At 49.3% G+C, this 20375-nt stretch overlaps 1 protein-coding gene and 1 long non-coding RNA gene across 2 annotated transcripts; both read left to right on the plus strand.

Moving 5' to 3' along the window:
- Positions 1 to 6752: 6752 nt before the first annotated feature.
- Positions 6753 to 9213, plus strand: LOC115912580. Its single transcript, XR_004061342.1, has 3 exons — positions 6753 to 6840; positions 7809 to 7889; positions 9165 to 9213. It is a non-coding gene; the product is annotated as an uncharacterized LOC115912580 (long non-coding RNA).
- A 1056-nt stretch (positions 9214 to 10269) lies between these two features.
- On the plus strand, positions 10270 to 16522 carry LOC115912577 (PH and SEC7 domain-containing protein 4-like). Its single transcript, XM_030964195.1, has 6 exons — positions 10270 to 10319; positions 11810 to 11899; positions 12623 to 12666; positions 13631 to 13789; positions 15097 to 15302; positions 16439 to 16522. Exons 1-5 carry the CDS (start codon positions 10290 to 10292, stop codon positions 15128 to 15130), a joined length of 357 nt encoding a protein of 118 aa, XP_030820055.1. The 5' UTR covers positions 10270 to 10289; the 3' UTR covers positions 15131 to 15302; positions 16439 to 16522.
- The last annotated feature ends 3853 nt before the right edge of the window (positions 16523 to 20375 follow it).

Genomic DNA, 20375 nt, shown 5'->3' on the forward strand with positions numbered 1-20375 from the left:
ACCGGGAGGTGACAGGAGGGACACCGGGACACCGGGACACCGGGAGGTGACAGGAGGGACACCGGGACACCGGGACACCGGGACACCGGGACACCGGGAGGTGACAGGGGGAGGTGGCGGCTGCAGGTGCGGGGGGAGGGTCGGTGTCCCCTCCCCGCTCCCTCCCTCCCTCCCCCGAGCGCTTCCTCCCTCCCTCTCTCCTCTCTTCTTCCTCCTCCGCTCCTTCCCTCTCTCCTCCCCCGCTTCCTCCCTCTCTCGAATCCTTTTTCCTCCTTCCATCCCTCCCCTTTTCCTCCATCCTTCCCTCCCTCTCCCCACCCTTTTTCCTCCTTCCTTCCTTCCTTCCTTCCTCCTTCCCTCCATCCCTTTCCCTCCATCCCTTTCCCTCCATCCCTCCTTCCCAGCCTCCCTTCTCTCTCCCTTCTCTCTTCTCCTCTCTCCCCTCCCTCCCTCCCCCCTGCCCCTCTCACCCCGCTCCTCCTCTCCCCCCAGGGTCTCCCCACGCCATGGTCACTGACCCATGACAGTGACCCATGGTCACTCCTGTGGCCGCTGCAGAGCCGCTGCCCGAGGTCCGGCGCTGACCCATGGGCACTCCTGTGGCCGCTGCAGAGCCGCTGCCCGCTCTCCGGCCGTAGGGAGGCTCCGGCGCTGACCCATGGACCCCCCCAGGGCGCCCCCTGCCCCCCCCGTGGCGCTGCCGGCGCTGGACGCCCCTGCAGTGACCCCTGCAGTGCCGCAGACGCCGAGCCGCCCACGGCAGTGACCCCCGCAGTGACCCCTGCACTGACCCCTGCAGTGACCCCTGCAGTGACCCCTGAGTGACCCCTGCACGGACACTGACCCCTGCAGTGACACTGACCCCTGAGCTGACCCCTGCACGGACCCTGACCCCTGCAGTGACCCCTGCAGTGACCCCTGCAGTGACCCCTGAGCTGACCCCCGCACAGGCACCGCTGACCACTGCACTGACCACTGTAGTGACCCCTGCAGTGACCCCTGCACTGGCCCCCTCCTTGACCTCCACCTTGACCACTGCCCAGACCCCCACCATGACCCTGACCCCTCCTTGACCACTCCCCTGACCCCTGCACTGACCCCCGCTGACCCCTGCACTGACCCCTGCACTGACCCCTGCACTGACCACTCCCCTGACCCCTGCGCTGACCCCTGCACTGACCCCTGCGCTGACCACTCCCCTGACCCCTGCACTGACCCCCCTGCCCCGCTGACCCCTGCACTGACCCCTGCGCTGACCCCCTGCGACCCCTGACCACCCCTGCACTGACCACTCCCCTGACCCCTACGCTGACCACTCCCCTGACCCCTGCGCTGACCCCGGCCCCGGCCGCAGTCCCGGACGTGTTCTGGGCCAGCCTGCTCCGTGCCCAGCTCTGTGTCCAGGAGCTCCAGGGGGCCATCGAGGGACAGACGGACACTGCTGACCACCAGGACCTCCTCCAGGACCTCCTCCAGGATGGGGCTGGGAGCGCCTCCCGGGAGCGCCAAGGCCATGGATCCCGTTTGAGGAGATCCTCCAGGTGTGCATGGGTGAGGACATCCCACCCAAATCCCTGGCCATGGATAAGCGTCTTCCAGTGTCCAAATGACCAGCAGGGGGCGGCTGGTCCACGTTTGAGGAGATCCTCCAGGTGTGCATGGGTGTGGACATCCCACCCAAGCCCATGGATGAGGATGAGAACATCCCACCCAAACCCATGGCCACATTTGAGAACGTCCCACCCAAATCCGTGGTCACATTGGAGAACATCCCACCCAAACCCATGGCCACACATGAGAACGTCCCACCCAAACCCACAGCCACATTTGAGAACATCCCACCCAAACCCATGGCCACATTTGAGAACGTCCCACCCAAACCCGTGGCCACATTGGAGAACATCTTCCAGGTGTCCACAGATGGGTCCATCCCACCCAAGTCCATGGATGAGGACATCCCACCCAAATCCGTGGCCATGTTTGAGGAGATCTCCCGAGTGTCCACAGATGGGTCCGTCCCACCCACTTCCATGCCCAAGGATGAGGACATCCCACCCAAGCCCATGACTGTGGATGGGAGCATCTTCCAGGAGCTCCAGAGCCATGAATCCACGTTTGAGGACGTCCTGCATGTGTCCATGGGTGAGGACATCCCACCCAAATCCATGGCCGAGGATGAGGATATCCTACCCAAATGCATGTCCGTGGATGAGAACGTCCTCCCAGGTGGCTGAGGATGAGGACATCCCACCCAAATCCATGCCCATGGATGAGAACGTTCTCCAGGTGTCTACAGATGGATCCATCCCACCCAAATCCATGCCCATGGATGAGAACCTTCTCCAGGTGTCTACAGATGGATCCATGCCACCCAAATCCATGCCCGTGGCTGGGAGCATCTCCCAGGAGCTCCAAAGCTGTGGATCCACGTTTGAGGAGATCCTCCAGGCGTCCATGGATGGATCCATCCCACCCCAGGCCGTTCCCATGGACCAAAGCTTTGAGTTCCTCTTTGGGACCATCTCCCACACATCCATGGGTGGGGACATCTCATCATGGACTGTGACCATGGATGGAGCCACCTCACCCAAAGTCATGACCACAGATGGGACCTTTTCTCCAAAGCACCTGGCCGTGGATTCAAGGATCTCACCCAAGCCTGTGACCATGGACGGTCCCACCTCGGCCAAGACCATGACCATGGACGGTCCCACCTCAGCCAGGTCCGTGACCATGGACGGTCCCACCTCGGCCAGGTCCATGACCATGGACGGTCCCACCTCGGCCAGGTCCGTGACCCCCGATGAAGCGATTTCTCCAGAGAACGTTCCCATGGATTCCAGGACCTCCCCCAATCCCATGACCACGGATGGAACCACCACGGATGGTCCCATCTCCCCCAGGCCCCAAACCCCCAAACTCAGCCAGGAGGGAGAGGAAGGTGACGATGATGGTGATGACCATGCCAATGATGACCGTGATGACCACGATGACTGCGATGACCTCAATGACCGTGATGACCACCATGACCATGACCTTGATGACCACAATGACCATGATGACCACCATGACCTCAATGACCTAGATGGCCTCAATGACCACCATGACTGTGATGATGACCACCATGACCATGATGACCTTGATGACCACAATGACCACGATGACCACCATGACCTCAATGACCACCATGACCTCAATGACCACCATGACCGTGATGACCACCATGACCTCAATGAGCTCAATGACCTCGATGACCACCATGACCGTGATGACCACAAAGACCGCCATGACCACGGTGGCTCCTCCCATGAGAAGGAAGACGAGGAGAACCTGGAGGAGAACCTGGATGAGAAGGACGCGGATGATGAGGAGAACCTGGGTGATGAGGAGAACCTGGAGGAGGAGGACCTGGATGATGAGGAGGACGCGGATGATGAGGAGGACCTGGATGATGAGGAGGACCTGGAGGAGGACCTGGATGAGGACGAGGAGCCCCATTTCCACACCAACCCCCTGTTCCAGCGCCCGCTGCCCCCGGGGGTGCCCCCCTGGCGTCCCCACGGTGCCACCCTCGGGTGCCACCCCCCGGGCGGAGCCACCGCCGCCGGCTGGGGTGAGTGGGGTCACCCCAAATTCTGGGAGGGATTGGCTTAATCTGGGGGGATCCCACCAATCCTGATGGGGACCCCCCCTTGGTGTCTTCTCCTTCCCCAGGACCACCCAGGACCCCGGAATTCGGGGACACCCCGGATCCACCTCCGGAATTTGGGGACCCCCCGGAATTTGGGGACCCCCCGGAATTTGGGGACCCCCTGGAATTTGGGGACCCCCCCTTGGTGTCTTCTCCTTCCCCAGGACCACCCAGGACCCCGGAATTTGGGGACCCCCCGGATCCACCTCCGGAATTTGGGGACCCCTTGGATCCACCCCTGGAATTTGGGGACCCCCCCAAATGGGTGGACCCAAAATGGGGGGGGCTGGACCCCCTCACCCCCCTGCAGGAGCCCCCCAGTTCCTGGGACCCCCCAGATTTACCCCAAAAGGAGGGACCCCAAAAACCCCAAATCCCCTCAGATTTGCCCCAAATCCCCCCAGATTTACCCCAAAAAGGGAGACCCCAAAACCTCCCAGATTTACCCCAAAAGGAGGGACCCCAAATCCTCCCAGAACCCCCAAATGTGCCCCTACAAGAGGGACCCCAAAAACCCCAAATCCCCCCAGATCTGCCCCAAAAGGAGGGACCCCAAAACCCCCAAATCCCTCCAGTTTTACCCCAAAAGGAGGGACCCCAAAACCTCCCAGAACCCCCAAATGTGCTCCTAAAAGAGGGACCCCAAATCCCCCCAGATTTGCCCCAAATTCCCCCAGATTTACCCCAAAAAGGGAGACCCCAAAACTTCCCAGATTCACCCCAAAAAGAGGGACCCCAAAACTCCCAAATCCCCCCGGATTTACCCCAAAAATGGAGACCCCAAAGCCCCCAAATCCCCCCAAATTTACCCCAAAAAGTGGGACCCCAAAACCTCCCAGCACCTCCAAATTTACCCCAAAACCTCCCAGATCTGCCCCTAAAAGGGAGACCCCAAATCCCCCCAGATTTACCCCAAAAAGAGGGACCCCAAAACCCCCAAATCCCCCCAAATGTGCCCCAAAAAGAGGGACCCCAAAACCTCCCAGAACCCCCAAACTGGCCCCAAAAAGAGGGACCCCAACACCCCCAAATCCCCCCAGTTTTGCCCCTAAAAGAGGGACCCCAAAGACCCCAAATCCCCCCAGATTCACCCCAAAAACGGGAACCCCACATCCCCCCAAAATGGGGACCCCAAACCCCAAATTTCCCCCCAAAATGGGGGATCCAGAGCCCCCCCCACCCCCTGACCCCCCTTAAACCGCCCCAAAGTCCCCGGGGCCCCCCCAAAACGCTTCAGGACCCCCCAAAAATCCCCCAAAATCTCCCCAGATCCCCCCTGAGCCCCCCCAAATCTCCCCTGAGCCCCCCAAAAATCCCCCAAATCCACCCCAAACCCCTCCAGGACCCCCCCAGATCCCCTCAGGAACCCCCCCAAATCCCCCAAATCCACCCCAAATCCCCCCTGAGCCCCCCAAAATCCCCTCAGGAACCCCCCCAAATCCCCCAAATCCACCCCAAATCCCCCCTGAGCCCCCCAAAAATCCCCCAAAATCTCCCTAAATCCCCTCAGGACCCCCCCAAAATCCCCCAAATCCACCCCAAACCCCCAGGACCCCCCGGACCCCCCAAGCCCCGGGATTTTTGGGGGTTCCCCCCCCGACCCCGAGGAGCCGCCCCCCAAAACCAGCCCGGACCCCCGGGTGAGGAACCCCCCGAGACCCCAGACCCAATGGGGACCCCCCTTTTCCCCCAAATCCCCATTTTCCCCCCCAAAATTCCCAGTTTCCCCCCATTTTTCTCCCCAAATTTTCCCCTCACAATTTCTGTTTCCCTCCCACCCCAAAATTCCCAATTTTCCCCCCCAAATCCCCAATTTTTCTTCCCAAAATCCCAATTTTCTCTCCAAATCCCCGTTTTTCTCCCCAAACCCCATTTTTCATCCCAAAATTCCCATTTTTCCCCCCAAATCCCCAATTTTCCCCCATTTCCCCCCCGTCATTTTTCCCCCAAAAATTCCCATTTCCCCCCTTCCCAAAATTCCCATTTTTCCCCCCAAATCCTCAATTTCTCCCCCGTTATTTTTCCCCCAAAAATTCCCTTTTTCCCCCAAAAATTCCCATTTTTTCCCCCATTTTTCCCCCCAAAATTCCCATTTTTCCCTCATTTTTTCCCCATATTTTCCCCTGAAAATTCCCATTTTCCCCCCATATTTTCCCCCCAAAATTCCCATTTTTCCCCCTTTTTCCCCCCCAAAATTCCCATTTTCCCCTCATTTTTCCCCCATTTTTCCCCTGAAAATTCCCATTTTTCCCCCATTTTTCCCCCCAAAAATTCCCATTTTTCCCTCATTTTCCCCCCCAAAAATTCCCATTTTTCCCCCATTTTTCCCCCCAAAATTCCCATTTTCCCCCATATTTTTCCCCCAAAAATTCCCATTTTTCCCTCATTTTTCCCCTGAAAATTCCCATTTTCCCCCCATTTTTCCCCCCAAAATTCCCATTTTTCCCTCATTTTCCCCCATATTTTTCCCCCAAAAATTCCCATTTTTCCCTCATTTCCCCGCCCCCAAAATTCCCATTTTTCCCTCATTTTTCCCCATATTTTCCCCTGAAAATTCCCATTTTTCCCCCCATTTTCCCCCATTTTTCCCCCCCCAAAATTCCCATTTTCCCCCCATTTTCCCCCCCAAAAATTCCCATTTTCCCCCCATTTTTCCCCTGAAAATTCCCATTTTCCCCCATTTTTCCCCCCCCAAAATTCCCATTTTTCCCCATTTTTCCCCCAAATTCCCATTTTCCCCCCATATTATTTTCCCCCCCCCCCAAAAATTCCCATTTTTCCCCATTTTCCCCCCAAAAATTATTTTCCCCCCAAATTTTCCCCTTTTTCCCCGCCCATTTTTTTCCCCCAAAATTCCCATTTTCCCCCCATTTTTCCCCCCCCAAAATTCCCATTTTCCCCTCATTTTTTCCCCCCAAAATTCCCATTTTCCCCCCATTTTCCCCCCAAATTTCCCATTTTCCCCCATTTTTCCCCATATTTTTCCCCAAAATCCCTATTTTTCACCCCCAAACCCCATTTTCCCCTCTTTTTTTCCCAAAAATCTCCTTTTTTCCCCCATCCAGGGAGGATCCTCAGTCCCTGGCCCGGCGCCTTTTCCGCCTGGACGGGGTCAGGAAATCCCAGGTGGCCTCGTACCTGCGCAAGGAGTGAGAGTTTGGGGGGAAAAACCGGGATTTTGGGCAAATTGGGGGAAAAAATGGGAATTTGGGGAAAAAAATTGGGAATTTTGAGGGGAAAAAATGGAATTTTGGGCGAAGAAATGGGGGGAAAAAAGGGATTTTTGAGAGGGGAAAAATGGAGATTTTGGGAGGGAAAATGGGGGGAAAATTGGGATTTTTTGGGGGGGAAAATGGGGATTTTGGGGAAAATGGGAATAATGGGGGGAAAATGGGAATTTTGAGGGGGAAAAGGAGAATTATGGGGGGAAAAAAAGGGGATTTTGGGGAGGGAGAATGGGAGGAAAAAAAAGGGGAATTTTACGGGGGGAAAAGGGGAATTTTGGGGAAAAAAATTGGAATTTTGGGGGGAAAAATGGGGAATTTTTTAGGGGAAAAATGGGGAATTTTTGGGGGGGAAAAAGAGGAATTTTGGGGGGAAAATGGGGAGAAATGGGGATTTGGGAGGGGGAAATGGGATTTTTGGGAAGAAAAATGGGGATTTTGAGCAGAAAATTATGGGGAAAATGTGGATTTTGGGGAAAAAAATTGGAATTTTGGGGGGAGAATAATGGGGGTTTTCGGAGGGGAAAAAATGGGGATTTTTTTGGGAAGAAAAATAGGAATTTTGGGGGAAAAAAAAAGAGGATTTTTTGGTGAGAATTGTGGGGTTTTTTTGGGAATTGAGGGTTTTTTGGGAACTGAGGAATTTGGGGTGGGGAATTGAGGAGTTTTCATCCCCAAATTGGGGGGGGAAAAAAGGAAATTTTGTGCAGAAAAATGTGGATTTTGGGGGGAAAATGAGGATTTTCGGTGGGATTTTTTTGGGGGATTTTTTTGGGAAATGAGGGTTTTGGTGGGAATTGAGGGTTTTGGGGTGGGAATTGAGGATTTTGGGGTGGGAATTGAGGATTTTGGGGTGGGAATTGAGGATTTTGGTGCCAAATTTTCCTTCCCAGCACGGAGTTCAGCGCTCGGGTGGCGCGCGAGTACCTGGAGCTCTTCCAGTTCCAGGGCCTGAGCCTGGAGCAGGCCCTGAGGTGAGAATTGGCGGGGAAAATTCTGATTTTTGGGAAATTTGGGGGTTTTTGGGATTTTGGGAATAATTTGGGGATGATTTCGAGGGAATTGGGGGATTTCTGGGTGGGATTTGAGGGGATTTTTGGGGGATTTTTGGGGGAAATTTGGGGGGTTTTGGGCGAGATTTGGGGCTATTTTGGGGGGATTTGAGGGGATTTTTGGGGGCGATTTTGGGGGATTTTTTGGGGGGATTTTGGGGCAGTTTTGGGAGGGATTTGGGGATTGTTTGGGGGAATTTTGGGGGATTTTTTGGGGGGGAATTTTGGGGGCAATTTGGAGATTTTTTTTGGGGAAATTCGGGGAGTTTGGAGGGATTTTTGGGGGAGGGGTTTGGGATATTTGGGGGGAATTTGGGGGATTTGGGGGGGGTTTTTTTGGGGTGGTTTTGGGGGTATTTCAGGCGGATTTGGGGTGGATTTTGGGGGATTTTTTGGGGCAATTTTGGGAGGGATTTGGGGATTGTTTGGGGGAATTTTGGGGGATTTTTTGGGGGGGAATTTTGGGGGCAATTTGGAGATTTTTTTGTGGGGAAATTCGGGGGAGTTTGGAGGGATTTTTGGGGGAGGGGTTTGGGACATTTGGGGGGAAATTTGGGGGATTTGGGGGGATTTTTTGGGGTGGTCTTTGGGGTATTTCAGGCGGATTTGGGGTGGATTTTGGGGGATTTTTTGGGGCAGTTTTGGGAGGGATTTGGGGATTGTTTGGGGGAATTTTGGGGGTTTTTTTGGGGGGGAATTTTGGGGGGCAATTTGGAGATTTTTTTTGGGGGAAATTCGGGGGAGTTCAGAGGGGATTTTGGGGAGATTTTGGGACATTTGGGGGGAAATTTGGGGGGATTTGGGGGGATTTTTGGGGTGGTTTTTGGGGTATTTCAGTTTTGGGGTGATTTTGGGGGATTTTTGGGGCAGTTTTGGGCGGGATTTTGGGGGTTTTTGGGGGAATTTTGGGGGATTTTTGGGGGAATTTTGGGGGCTTTGGGGGATTTTTTTGTGGGGTTTTGGGGTGTTCCAGAGGGGATTTTTGGGACATTTTGTGGGGAATTTTGGGGGGATTTTTGGGGGAATTTTTGGGGTGCTCTTTGGGGCTATTTCAGTTTGGGGTGTTTCTGAGGCGTTTTGGGGTATTTCCGGCGGGTTTTGGGGGTTTTTGGGGGCGATCCGGGCCAGTTTTGGGGTCACTTTTGGGGTTTTTGGGGCGGTTTTGGGGTGACTTTGGGGGTTTTTGGGGTGTCCCAGGCAGTTCCTGCGGGCCCTGGTGCTGCCCTCGGGGAGAAACTCAGGAGCGAAACCAGACTCCTGGGGCATTCCCCAAACCCACCCCAAACCCCAACCGCGTTCCTTCCCCGGCTGTGAGACCCCAAACCCGCCCTAAACCCGACCCTAAAAACCCCAAACCCACCCCAAATCCCCGCAGCGACCCCGGGCTCTGTCCTTCTGCCCAAATCCGACCGCAAACCCGACCCTAAAACGACCCCAAATACCCCAAACCCTGCCCCAACCCCGGAGGCGTTTCCTTCAGCTGGTGAGACCCCAAACCCGCCCTAAACCCGACCCTAAAACCCCAAACCCACCCCAAATCCCCGCTGCAACCCCGGGCTCTGTCCTTCTGAGGGTGAGACCCCAAATCCGCCGTAAAACCGACCCTAAAATCCCTAAAACTGACCCTAAATACCCCAAACCCACCCCAAACCCCGGGGCGTTTCCTTCAGCTGGTGAGACCCCAAACCCGCCCTAAACCCGACCCTAAAAACCCCAAACCCACCCCAAATCCCCGCTGCAACCCCGACACTTTTCCCTCAGCTGGTGAGACCCCAAACCCGACCCTAAATACCCCAAACCCACCCCAAATTTCTGCTCCAACCCAGAGGCCTTTCCTTCTGCTGGTGAGAGCTAAAACCGAGCCTAAATACCCTAAACCTGACCCCAAACCCACCCCAAATCCCCGCTGTGACTCTGGGGTCTTTCCTTCTGCTAGTTAGAGCTAAAACTGACCCTAAATACCCTAAAACTGACCCTAAATACCCTAAAACTGACCCTAAATACCCCAAATCCACCCCAAATCCCCGCTGCAACCCCGGGGTGTTTCCTTCTGCTGGTGAGAGCGAAAAGTGACCCTAAACACCCTAAAATTGATCCTAAATACCCTAAAACTGATCCTAAATACCCCAAACCCACCCCAAATCCCCGCTGCAACCCCAGTGCTTTCCCTTCTGAGGGTGAGACCCCAAATCCACCCTAAACCCGACCCTAAATACCCCAAATCCGACCCTTTAGGGGTTTTGGGGTCCCTTTAGGGGATTTTGGGGTCCCTGAAACCCCAAATCCCCCCCAGATTCCGTTCACACCCTCACCTGCGCCCTGATGCTGCTCAACACCGACCTGCACGGCCAGGTGAGGCACCCCAAAAACCAAAACCCCAAAAAAAAACCCAAAAAAACCCCTAAATAACCCAAAATAACCCTAAATCCCCAAATGTCCCAGAAAAACCCCCCCCAAAAAACCCCCAAAGAGCTCAAATACCCCAAATCCCCTGAAAGATCCCCCCAAAAAATGAAAAAAACCTCCAAACCCCAAAAAAAAACCCCCAAATCATCCTAAATCCCAAAATGAGCCCCGGAACACAAAAAGGGTTAAAGGGATTTGGGGTTTTGGGGTTTGGGGTTTTGGGGTTTTTTGGGGTTTGGGGTTTTTGGGGTGGGTTGGGAATGGGTTTGGGGTGGTTTTAGGATTTTGGGGCAGATTTGGAGTTTTTGGGGTCGATTTGGGGCGGATTTGGGGCGGATCATCCTTGGGCTTCCCTTTTGGGGTTTTTCCCCTTTTTGGGGTGGATTTGGGGCCAATTTGGTGGATTTGGGGCGGTTTTGGGGTGAATCATCCCTGGGGTTCCTTTTGGGGTTTTTTTTCCCCATTTTTGGGGTGATTTTGGGCAGTTTTGGGGTGAATAATTCCCTGGGGTTCCCTTTTGGGTTTTTTCCCATTTTTGGGCAGTTTTGGGGTGGATTTGGGGTGAATCATCCCTCGAGTTCCTTTTGGGGTTTTTCCCCTTTTTGGGGTGATTTTTGGGGGGGATTTGGGGTAGATTTGGGGTGAATCATCCCCGGGTTCCCTTTTGGGGTTTTTTCCCATTTTGGGGTTTTTTTTGGGGTGTTCCCCCGGTCCCTTTTTTTGGGGTGAGTGGGTTGGTTTGTTTTTTTTTTTTTCTTTTTTGTTTGTTTTTGTTTTTTTTTTTTTTTGTTTGGTGTTTTTCTTTTGGGTTTTGTAATTCCTGGGGTTTTTTGGATTTCTCCTATTTTTGGGGGTTTTAGTTTGGGTGATTTGGGTTGATTTGGGGTCAATCATCCCTGGGGTCCCTTTTGGGGTTTTTTCCCCTTTTTGGGGTGGTTTTGGGAGGGATTTGGGGTAGATTTGGGGTGAATCATCCCTGGGATTCCCTTTGGGATTTCCCCATTTTTGGGGTGATTTTGGGGGCAGTTTTGGGGGCCGATTTGGGGCAGATTTGGGTCGGTTTTGGGGTGAATCATCCCTGGGATTCCCTTTTGGGTTTTTTCCCATTTTTGGGCAGTTTTGGGGTAGATTTGGGGCGAATCATCCCTCGAGTTCCTTTTGGGGTTTTTCCCTTTTTTGGGGTGATTTTTGGGGTGGATTTGGGGTAGATTTGGGGTGAATCATCCCCGGGGTTCCCTTTTGGGTTTTTTCCCATTTTTGAGATGATTTTGGGGCGGTTTTGGGGTGAATCATCCCTGGAGTTCCTTTTGGGGTTTTTTTCCCATTTTTGCGGTGGTTTTGGGGCGGTTTTGGGGCGGTTTTGGGGTGAATCATCCCCTGGATTCCCTTTTGGGGTTTTTCCCCGTTTTTGGGGTTTCTTTGCCGCCGCCCCGCAGCGCCTGGGCCGCGCCATGAGCAGCTCCGAGTTCGTGACCAACCTGAGCGGGATGATGGACGGGCAGGACTTCCCCCGGGAGCAGCTCAAGGTACCCAAAACCCCAAAAAATCCCCCAAAAAAAATCATTAAAATTGCGACAAAAATCCTAAAAATTATCCCTAAAACCCCCCTAAAAATCCTAAAAAAATTCCCCCCCGAAATCCTAAAAATTCCTTAAAAATCCTAAAAAAATACCCCCAAAATACCCCAAAAATAAAATTAAAAAACAACAAAAATACCCCAAAAATCCTTTAAAAATCCGCCCCAAAATCCTTTAAAAATGCTCCCAAAATCCCCCCAAAAATCCTAAAAAATCCCCCCAAAAAGTTCTAAGGAAAAAAATCCTAAAAAATGTTAAAAGATATCTGGAAAAAAAAAAAATCCCAGAAAAATCCTTTTATAAAACCTAAAAAAATACCCAAAAATAAAGATAGAAAATCCTAAAAAATCCCCCAAAAAATGAAAAAAAAAATCCTAAAAAAATCCTTTAAAAAAATCCTAAAAAAAAATTAAAAAAAAATCCTTTAAAAAGTCCCACAAAAGCCCCAAAATGGGGAAAAAATCCTAAAAAAATCCCAAGAAAATCCCCCCAAAAATCTGAAAAAATCCCAGAAAAACCCCCAAAAATCATTTAAAAATCCCCCCCCAAAAAATCCTAAAAAAATCCCAAAAAACCTTGAGAAAAATCTGAAAAAATCCTAAAAAATATCCCCCCAAAAAATCCCAAAAAACCTTAAAAAACCCTAAAAAAAAATCCCAATTTTCCCCTCAGGCTCTGTACGGTTCCATCCGCAGCCGGAAACTGGAATGGGCAACGTGAGAGGGGTTTTGGGGGATTTATGGGATTTTGGGGGATTTATGGGATTTTGGGACATTTATGGGATTTGGGTTGAATTTTATAGGATTTTGGGGGATTTGGGTTGGACTTTGTGGGATTTTTGTGGGATTTTAGTTGAATTGTGGTTGGATTTTATGGGATTTGGGGGGTTTTGGGGTTGGATTTTCTGGGGTAGGATTTTGTGGGATTTGGGTTGGATTTTGTGGGATCTGGATGCCAAATTTATGGGATTTTGTGGGTTTTGAGTCAGATTTTATGGGATTTTCTGCAATTTCACCACCAGTTTTCTGGGATTTTTGTGGGATTTGGGTCGGATTTTCAGGGATTTTGGTCCCGGCTTTATGGGATTTGGGTCGGATTTTATGGGATTTTTTTGCTATTTCACCTCCAATTTAATGGGATTTTTGTGGGATTTGGGTCAGATTTTCAGGGATTTTGATGCTGAATTTCTGGGATTTTCTGGGATTTTTGTGAGATTGGGGTTGGGGGTTTTTTTTGGGTCGAATTTTCTGGGATTTTCTGCTATTTCACCTCCAATTTAATGGGATTTCTGTGGGATTTCAGTTGGATTTTTGTGGGATTTTTGTGGGATTTGGGTTGGATTTTGATGCTGAATTTATGGGATTTTCTGGGATTTTTTTTTTTTTGCTATTTCCCCACCAATTTAATGGGATTTCTGTGGGATTTGGGTTGAATTTTATGGGATTTGGGTCAGATTTCTTTGGATTTTCTGCTATTTCCCCACCAATTTAATGGGATTTCTGTGGGATTTGGGTCGGATTTTCTGGGATTTGGGTTAAATTTTGTAGGATTCAGGTCACATTTTCGGGGATTTTGATGCTGAATTTCTGGGATTTTTGGTGGGATTATTTTGGGTTGAATTTGGGGGGATTTTCTGCTAAATCCCCCAAATTTCACGGGATTTTTGTGGGATTTTCACAGGGACGACGAGGACGAGCCCGGGGCCGATTCCCAAAAAACCAAAAAAGCCCCAAAATTCCCAAATCCCGAAATTCCCCCCGAACTCCTGGGGGAACTCCGGCCCCACCCGAAGGGGGGTCCTGGCCAGGAAGGTCCTGGCAGAGAGCGACGGCAAAAAGGGTCGGTTTGGGGCATTTTGGGGCATTTTGGGGGATTTTATGGGATTTTATGGGATTTTGGTGGAATTTAATGGGATTTGGGATGGATTTGGGGGATTTTGTGGCAGTTTAATGGGATTTTGTTGGGGATATTTTAGGGCTGGTTCGCGGTGGATTTGGGGTTAATTTCATGGGATTTGGAGTGGATTTATGGGAATTTCATGGGATTTTGTGGCAATTTCATGGGGTTCGGGGTGGAATTTAATGGGATTTGGAGGGGATTGTATGGGATTTTGTTTGGGAATATTTTAGGATTTAATCGTTTTTAGGATTTTTTTTTCCCCCCCCCCCACAGCTCCCTGGGGCCGGCGGGGCTGGTTCGGGGTGGATTTGGGGTGAATTTCATGGGATTTGGGGTCAATTTGTGGGGATTTCATGGGATTTGGGGTGGATTTCATGGGATTTTGTTGGGGATATTTTAGGGCTGGTTCGGGGTGGATTTGGGGGAATTTAATAGGATTTGGGGTGGATTTAATGGGAATTTCATGGGATTTGGGGTGGATTTAATGGGATTTTGTTTGGGATATTTTAGGATTTAATAATTTTTGGGATTTTTTCCCCACAGCTCTGTGGGGCTGGCGGGGCTGGTTTGGGGTGGAATTTAATGGGATCTTGTGAGAATGTAACGGGATTTGGGGTGGATTTAATGGGATTTAGTTGGGATTTGGGGTGGATTTATGGGAATTACATGGGATTTGGGGTGGATTTAATGGGAATTTGATGGGATTTGGGGTGGATTTAATGGGATTTTGTTGGGATTTGGGGCGGATTTATGGGAATTTGATGGGATTTGGGGTGATTTAATGGGATTTAGTTGGGATTTGGGGTGGATTTATGGGAATTTGATGGGATTTGGGCTGGATTTATGGGAATTTAATGGGATTTGGGGTGGATTTATGGGAATTTCATGTCATTTGGGGTGGATTTAATTTGTTAGGTTTGGGGTGGTAATGGATTTGATGGGTTGGGGTGTATGGGGGGGTGAGTGGGGATAGTTGTGGGTTGGGGTGTTGAATGGGAATGGGGGGAGTGGGCTGGATTATGGGTTTGATGGTGGGGTTTGGAGTGGGGGGGATGGGGTGGAGGGGGGGAGATGGGGGAGGGGGGGTAGGAGTGGGCGATGGGGGGGGTTTGGAAGGATGATGGGATTTGGGGTGGATTTATGGGATTTGGGGTGGATTTAATGCGATTTTGTTGGGATTTGGGGCGGATTTATGGGATTTGTTGGGGATATTTTCAGACTGACTGCTGTTTGGGATCTGCCCGCAGCTCCGTGGGGCCGGCGGGGCTGGAAGCGTTTTAGGGCCGAGCTGCGGGGGCCGCTGCTGGTGCTGCACAGGGACCCCCCCGAGGGCCCCGAGGAGGTTCTGGGGCTGCCCCACGCCCTGGCCCAGCCCCACCCCAAATACACCAAACGGCCCAACGTGTTCCTGCTGCGCGCCGGCGACCGCCGCGAAGTTCCTGTGCCAGGCACAGTAAGGGACAGGGGAAAAACCCTAAAAACCCTAGAAAGGAGGAAACCCTAAAAAAAAATTTAGAATATGGAAAAAATGGTAAAGCTGGGGAAAAAAATCCTATAAGGATAAATGGTTGGGAAAGGGTAAAAAAAGGGAAAATTCTGGAGAAAAATGCAAAAATTCGAAAAAAATTCCGAGTCTGGGAAAAATCCCAAATATGGAAAAATCACAAATATGGGGAAAAAAAACAAATATGGAAAAAAATATGGAAAAAATCCCAAATATGGGAAAATCCCAAATATGGGAAAATCACAAATATGGGAAAAAGAAACCAAATATGGGAAAAAAAAAACAAATATGGAAAAAAATATGGAAAAAATCACAAATATGGGAAAATCCCAAATATGGAAAAATCCCAAATATGGAAAAAACCCCAAATATGGAAAAAATACCAAATTATGGGGAAAAACCCAAATATGGAAAAAAGCCAAATATGGAAAAAAATCCCAAATATGGAAAAAAATCCCAAATATGGAAAAAAACCCAAATATGGAAAAAATCCCAAATATGGGAAAAATCCCAAATATGGAAAAAACACCAAATATGGAAAAAACCCAAATATGGAAAAAAATCCCAAATATGGAAAAAAATCCCCAAATATGGAAAAAAACCCGAAATATGGAAAAAATCCCGAATTTAAAAAAAATCACAAATACAGAAAAACAATCTCAAATCCTAAAAAGAATCCCAAATCTGGAAAAAAATCCCAAAAGGATAAAAGGCTCAGAAAGCACAGAAAAGCCTGAAAAAGCCATGAAAAAAATCCCACAAATCCTAAAAAAAGATTTTGGGATATTTTTGGGGTATTTTAGGGGTAATTTTGGGGGGCTTTTTGGGGTGTATTTCTGGGGTATTTTGGGGAGGAATTTTTGGGATATTTTCGGGGTATTTTAGGGGGGATTTTTGGAGGGTAATTTTGGGGGTCATTTGGGATTTTTGGGGTAATTTTGTGGTGTTTTGGGGCTTAATTTTGGGATATTTTTGGGGGTATTTTTGGGTTATTTTAGGGGGCATTTCACAGCTATTTTAGGGGTGTTTTGTGGGGTAAATCTGGGATATTTTTGGGGGTAATTCGGGGGTGTTTGATGTCGCAGGAGCCCCCTGGAGCTGTCCCAGTGGGTGTTTGGGATCAACGTGGCCGCCGCCCTCTGCTCGTCGCCCCCGTTCCCAGCGTGGGGGTCCGGCCCGGGCGCGCTGCGGAGGCCCATCCTGCCCTCGCACGCGCCAGCTGCCCCCGTGAGCAAAACCCCCAAAAACCCCCAAAAATATCCCAAAAACCCCATAGAAATATCCCATCCTGCCCTCGGTGCCCAGCCGCTGCCCCCCGGTGAGCAAAACCCCCCAAAAACCCCAAAAATATCCCAAAACCCCATAGGAATATCCCATCCTGCTCTCAGCGCCCAGCCGCTGCCCCCCGGTGAGCAAAACACCCCAAAAACCCCAAAAATATCCCCAAAACCCCATAGGAATATCCCATCCTGCTCTTCGTCCTCACTCAGCTGCTGCCCCCTGGTGAGCAAAACACCCCAAAAACCCAAAAATATCCCAAAAATCCCATAGAAATATCCTAAAAACCCAAAACCCTCGTTGAAATATCCCAAACCCCCAAAAACTATCCCAAAAATCCCATAGAAATATCCTAAAAACCCAACCCCCGTTGAAATATCCCAAACCCCCAAAACACCCCAAAAATATCCCAAAAACCCCATAGGAATATCCTAAAAACCCAACCCCCGTTGAAATATCCCAAACCCCCAAAAACTATCCCAAAAATCCCATAGGAATATCCTAAAAACCCAAAACCCTCGTTGAAATATCCCAAACCCCCAAAAAACACCAAAAATATCCCAAAAACCTAAAAATCCCATAGAAATATCCTAAAAACCCAAAACCCTCGTTGAAATATCCCAAACCCCCAAAAAACACCAAAAATATCCCCAAAATCCCATTGAAATATCCCATCCTGCTCTTCGTCCCCAGCCGCTGCCCCCGGTGAGAAAAATACCCCCAAAAAAATCCTAAAAAACCCAAAAATCCCATAGAAATATCCTAAAAACCCAAAACCCCTCACTGAAATATCCCAAAAACCCAAAAAACCCCAAAAATATCCCAAAAACCCCATTGAAATATCCCAAAAACCCAAAAATCCCATAGAATTATCCTAAAAACCCAAAACCCCATAGAAATATCCCAAACCCCCCAAAAAACCCCAAAAATATCCCAAAAATCTAAAAATCCCATAGAAATATCCTAAAAACCCAAACCCCCCGTTGAAATATCCCAAACCCCCAAAAACTATCCCAAAAATATCCCAAAAACCCCATAGAAATATCCCAAAAACCCAAAAATCCCATAGAATTATCCTAAAAACCCAAAACCCTCATAGAAATATCCCAAACCCCCCAAAAAACCCCAAAAATATCCCAAAAATCTAAAAATCCCATAGAAATATCCTAAAAACCCAAACCCCCCGTTGAAATATCCCAAACCCCCAAAAACTATCCCAAAAATATCCCAAAACCCCATAGGAAATATCCCAAAACCCAAAAATCCCATAGAATTATCCTAAAAACCCAAAACCCTCATAGAAATATCCCAAACCCCCCAAAAAACACCAAAAATATCCCAAAAATCTAAAAATCCCATAGAAATATCCTAAAAACCCAAAACCCTCGTTGAAATATCCCAAACCCCCAAAAACCCCAAAAATATCCCAAAAATCCCATTGAAATATCATAAAAACCCAAAACCCCCATTGAAATATCCCAAACCCCCAAAAAACCCCAAAATATCCCCCAAAACCCCACAGAAATATCCCAAAAACCCAAAAATCCCATAGAATTATCTTAAAAACCCAAAACCCTCATAGAAATATCCCAAACCCCCCAAAAACCCCAAAAATATCCCAAAAATCCCATTGAAATATCCCATCCTGCTCTTAGTCCCCAGCCGCTGCCCCGGTGAGCAAAACACCCCAAAAACCCAAAAATATCCCAAAAACCCCATAAAATATCCTAAAACCCAAAAACCCCGTTGAAATATCCCAAACCCCCAAAAACCCCAAAATATCCCCAAACCCATAAAATATCCTAAAAACCCAAAACCCTCATTGAAATATCCCAAACCCCCCAAAAACCCCAAAAATATCCCCAAAACCCCATAGAAATATCCTAAAAACCCAAAACCCTCGTTTATATCCCAAACCCCAAAAAACCCAAAAATATCCCAAAACCCATAAATATCCTAAAAACCAAAAACTCGTTGAAATATCCCAAAACCCCCAAAAAACCAAAAATATCCCAAAAACCCATAAATATCCTAAAAACCCACTCGTTGAAATATCCCAAACCCCCCAAAAACCCCAAAAATATCCCAAAAATCCCATAGGAATATCCTAAAAACCCAAAACCCCTCACTGAAATATCCCAAAAACCAAAAAAAACCCCAAAAATATCCCCAAAACCCCATAGGAATATCCTAAAAACCCAACCCCCATTGAAATATCCCAAAAACCCAAAAACTATCCCAAAAGTCCCATAGAAATATCCTAAAAACCCAAAACCCTCGTTGAAATATCCCAAACCCCCCAAAAACCCCAAAAATATCCCAAAAACCTAAAAATCCCATAAAATATCCTAAAAACCCAAAACCCTCGTTGAAATATCCCAAACCCCCAAAAAAACTAAAAATATCCCCAAAAACCCCATAGAATATCCTAAAAACCCAAACCCCTCGTTGAAATATCCCAAACCCCCAAAAACCCCCAAAATATCCCCCAAAACCCCATAGAAAAATCCTAAAAACCCAAAACCCCTCACTGAAATATCCCAAAACCCAAAAAACCCCAAAAATATCCCCAAAACCCCATAGGAATATCCTAAAAACCCAACCCCCGTTGAAATATCCCAAAACCCCAAAAACTATCCCAAAAGTCCCATAGAAATATCCTAAAAACCCAAAACCCTCGTTGAAATATCCCAAACCCCCCAAAAACCCCAAAAATATCCCAAAAACCTAAAAATCCCATAGAAATATCCTAAAAACCCAAACCCCCGTTGAAATATCCCAAACCCCCCAAAAAACACCAAAAATATCCCCCAAAACCCCATAGAAATATCCTAAAAACCCAAAACCCCTCATTGAAATATCCCAAACCCCCAAAAACCCCAAAAATATCCCCAAAACCCCATAGGAATATCCTAAAAACCCAAAACCCTCGTTGAAATATCCCAAACCCCCAAAAACCCCAAAATATCCCCAAAACCCCATAGAAATATCCTAAAAACCCAAAACCCTCATTGAAATATCCCAAACCCCCAAAAAACCCCAAAAATATCCCAAAAATCCCATAGAAATATCCTAAAAACCCAAAACCCCTCATTGAAATATCCCAAAAACCCAAAAAACCCCAAAAATATCCCCAAAATCCCATTGAAATATCCCAAAAACCCAAAAATCCCATATGATTATCCTAAAAACCCAAAACCCCTCATAGAAATATCCCAAACCCCCCCCAAAAATATCCCAAAAATATCCCCAAAACCCCATAGGAATACCCCAAACCCCACAGGAACCCCAAATGCCCCAAAAACCCCCAAATTTGGGCTGTGCCACCCCAATGTCCCTTTTGTCACCTCAATGTCCCCAATGTCCCTGTGCCACCCCAATGTCCCCAGTGATGTCCCCAATGTCCCCAAACGTCCCCAATGTCCCTGTGCCACCCCAATGTCCCCAAATGTCTCCATTGTCCCCAATGTCCCTGTGCCACCCCGATGTCCCCAATGTCCCCCCCCAATGTCCCCAATCGTCCCCAATGTCCCCGATGTCCCCAATGTCCCCGTGTGTCCACCCCAATGTCCCCAAGTGCTGTCCCCCCAATGTCCCCAGTGATGTCCCCAATGTCCCCAAACGTCCCCAGTGTCCCCAATGTCCCAGTGCCACCCCAATGTCCCCAATGTCCCAGTGATGTCCCCAATGTCCCCAAATGTCCCCAATGTCCCTGTGCCACCCCAATGTCCCCAGTGATGTCCC

The sequence above is a fragment of the Camarhynchus parvulus genome, chromosome 22 (genome assembly GCF_901933205.1).
Source record: "Camarhynchus parvulus chromosome 22, STF_HiC, whole genome shotgun sequence".
Lineage (NCBI taxonomy): Eukaryota > Metazoa > Chordata > Aves > Passeriformes > Thraupidae > Camarhynchus > Camarhynchus parvulus.

Bases quoted from the DNA above. Each gene is read 5' to 3' on its own strand.
- LOC115912577 (XM_030964195.1), top strand. From the start codon at position 10,290: ATGCTGCTCAACACCGACCTGCACGGCCAG. The intron at 10,320-11,809 runs GTGAGGCACCCC...GCCGCCCCGCAG, and splicing joins ACACCGACCTGCACGGCCAG to CGCCTGGGCCGCGCCATGAG. The intron at 12,667-13,630 runs GTGAGAGGGGTT...GGATTTTCACAG, and splicing joins CGGAAACTGGAATGGGCAAC to GGACGACGAGGACGAGCCCG.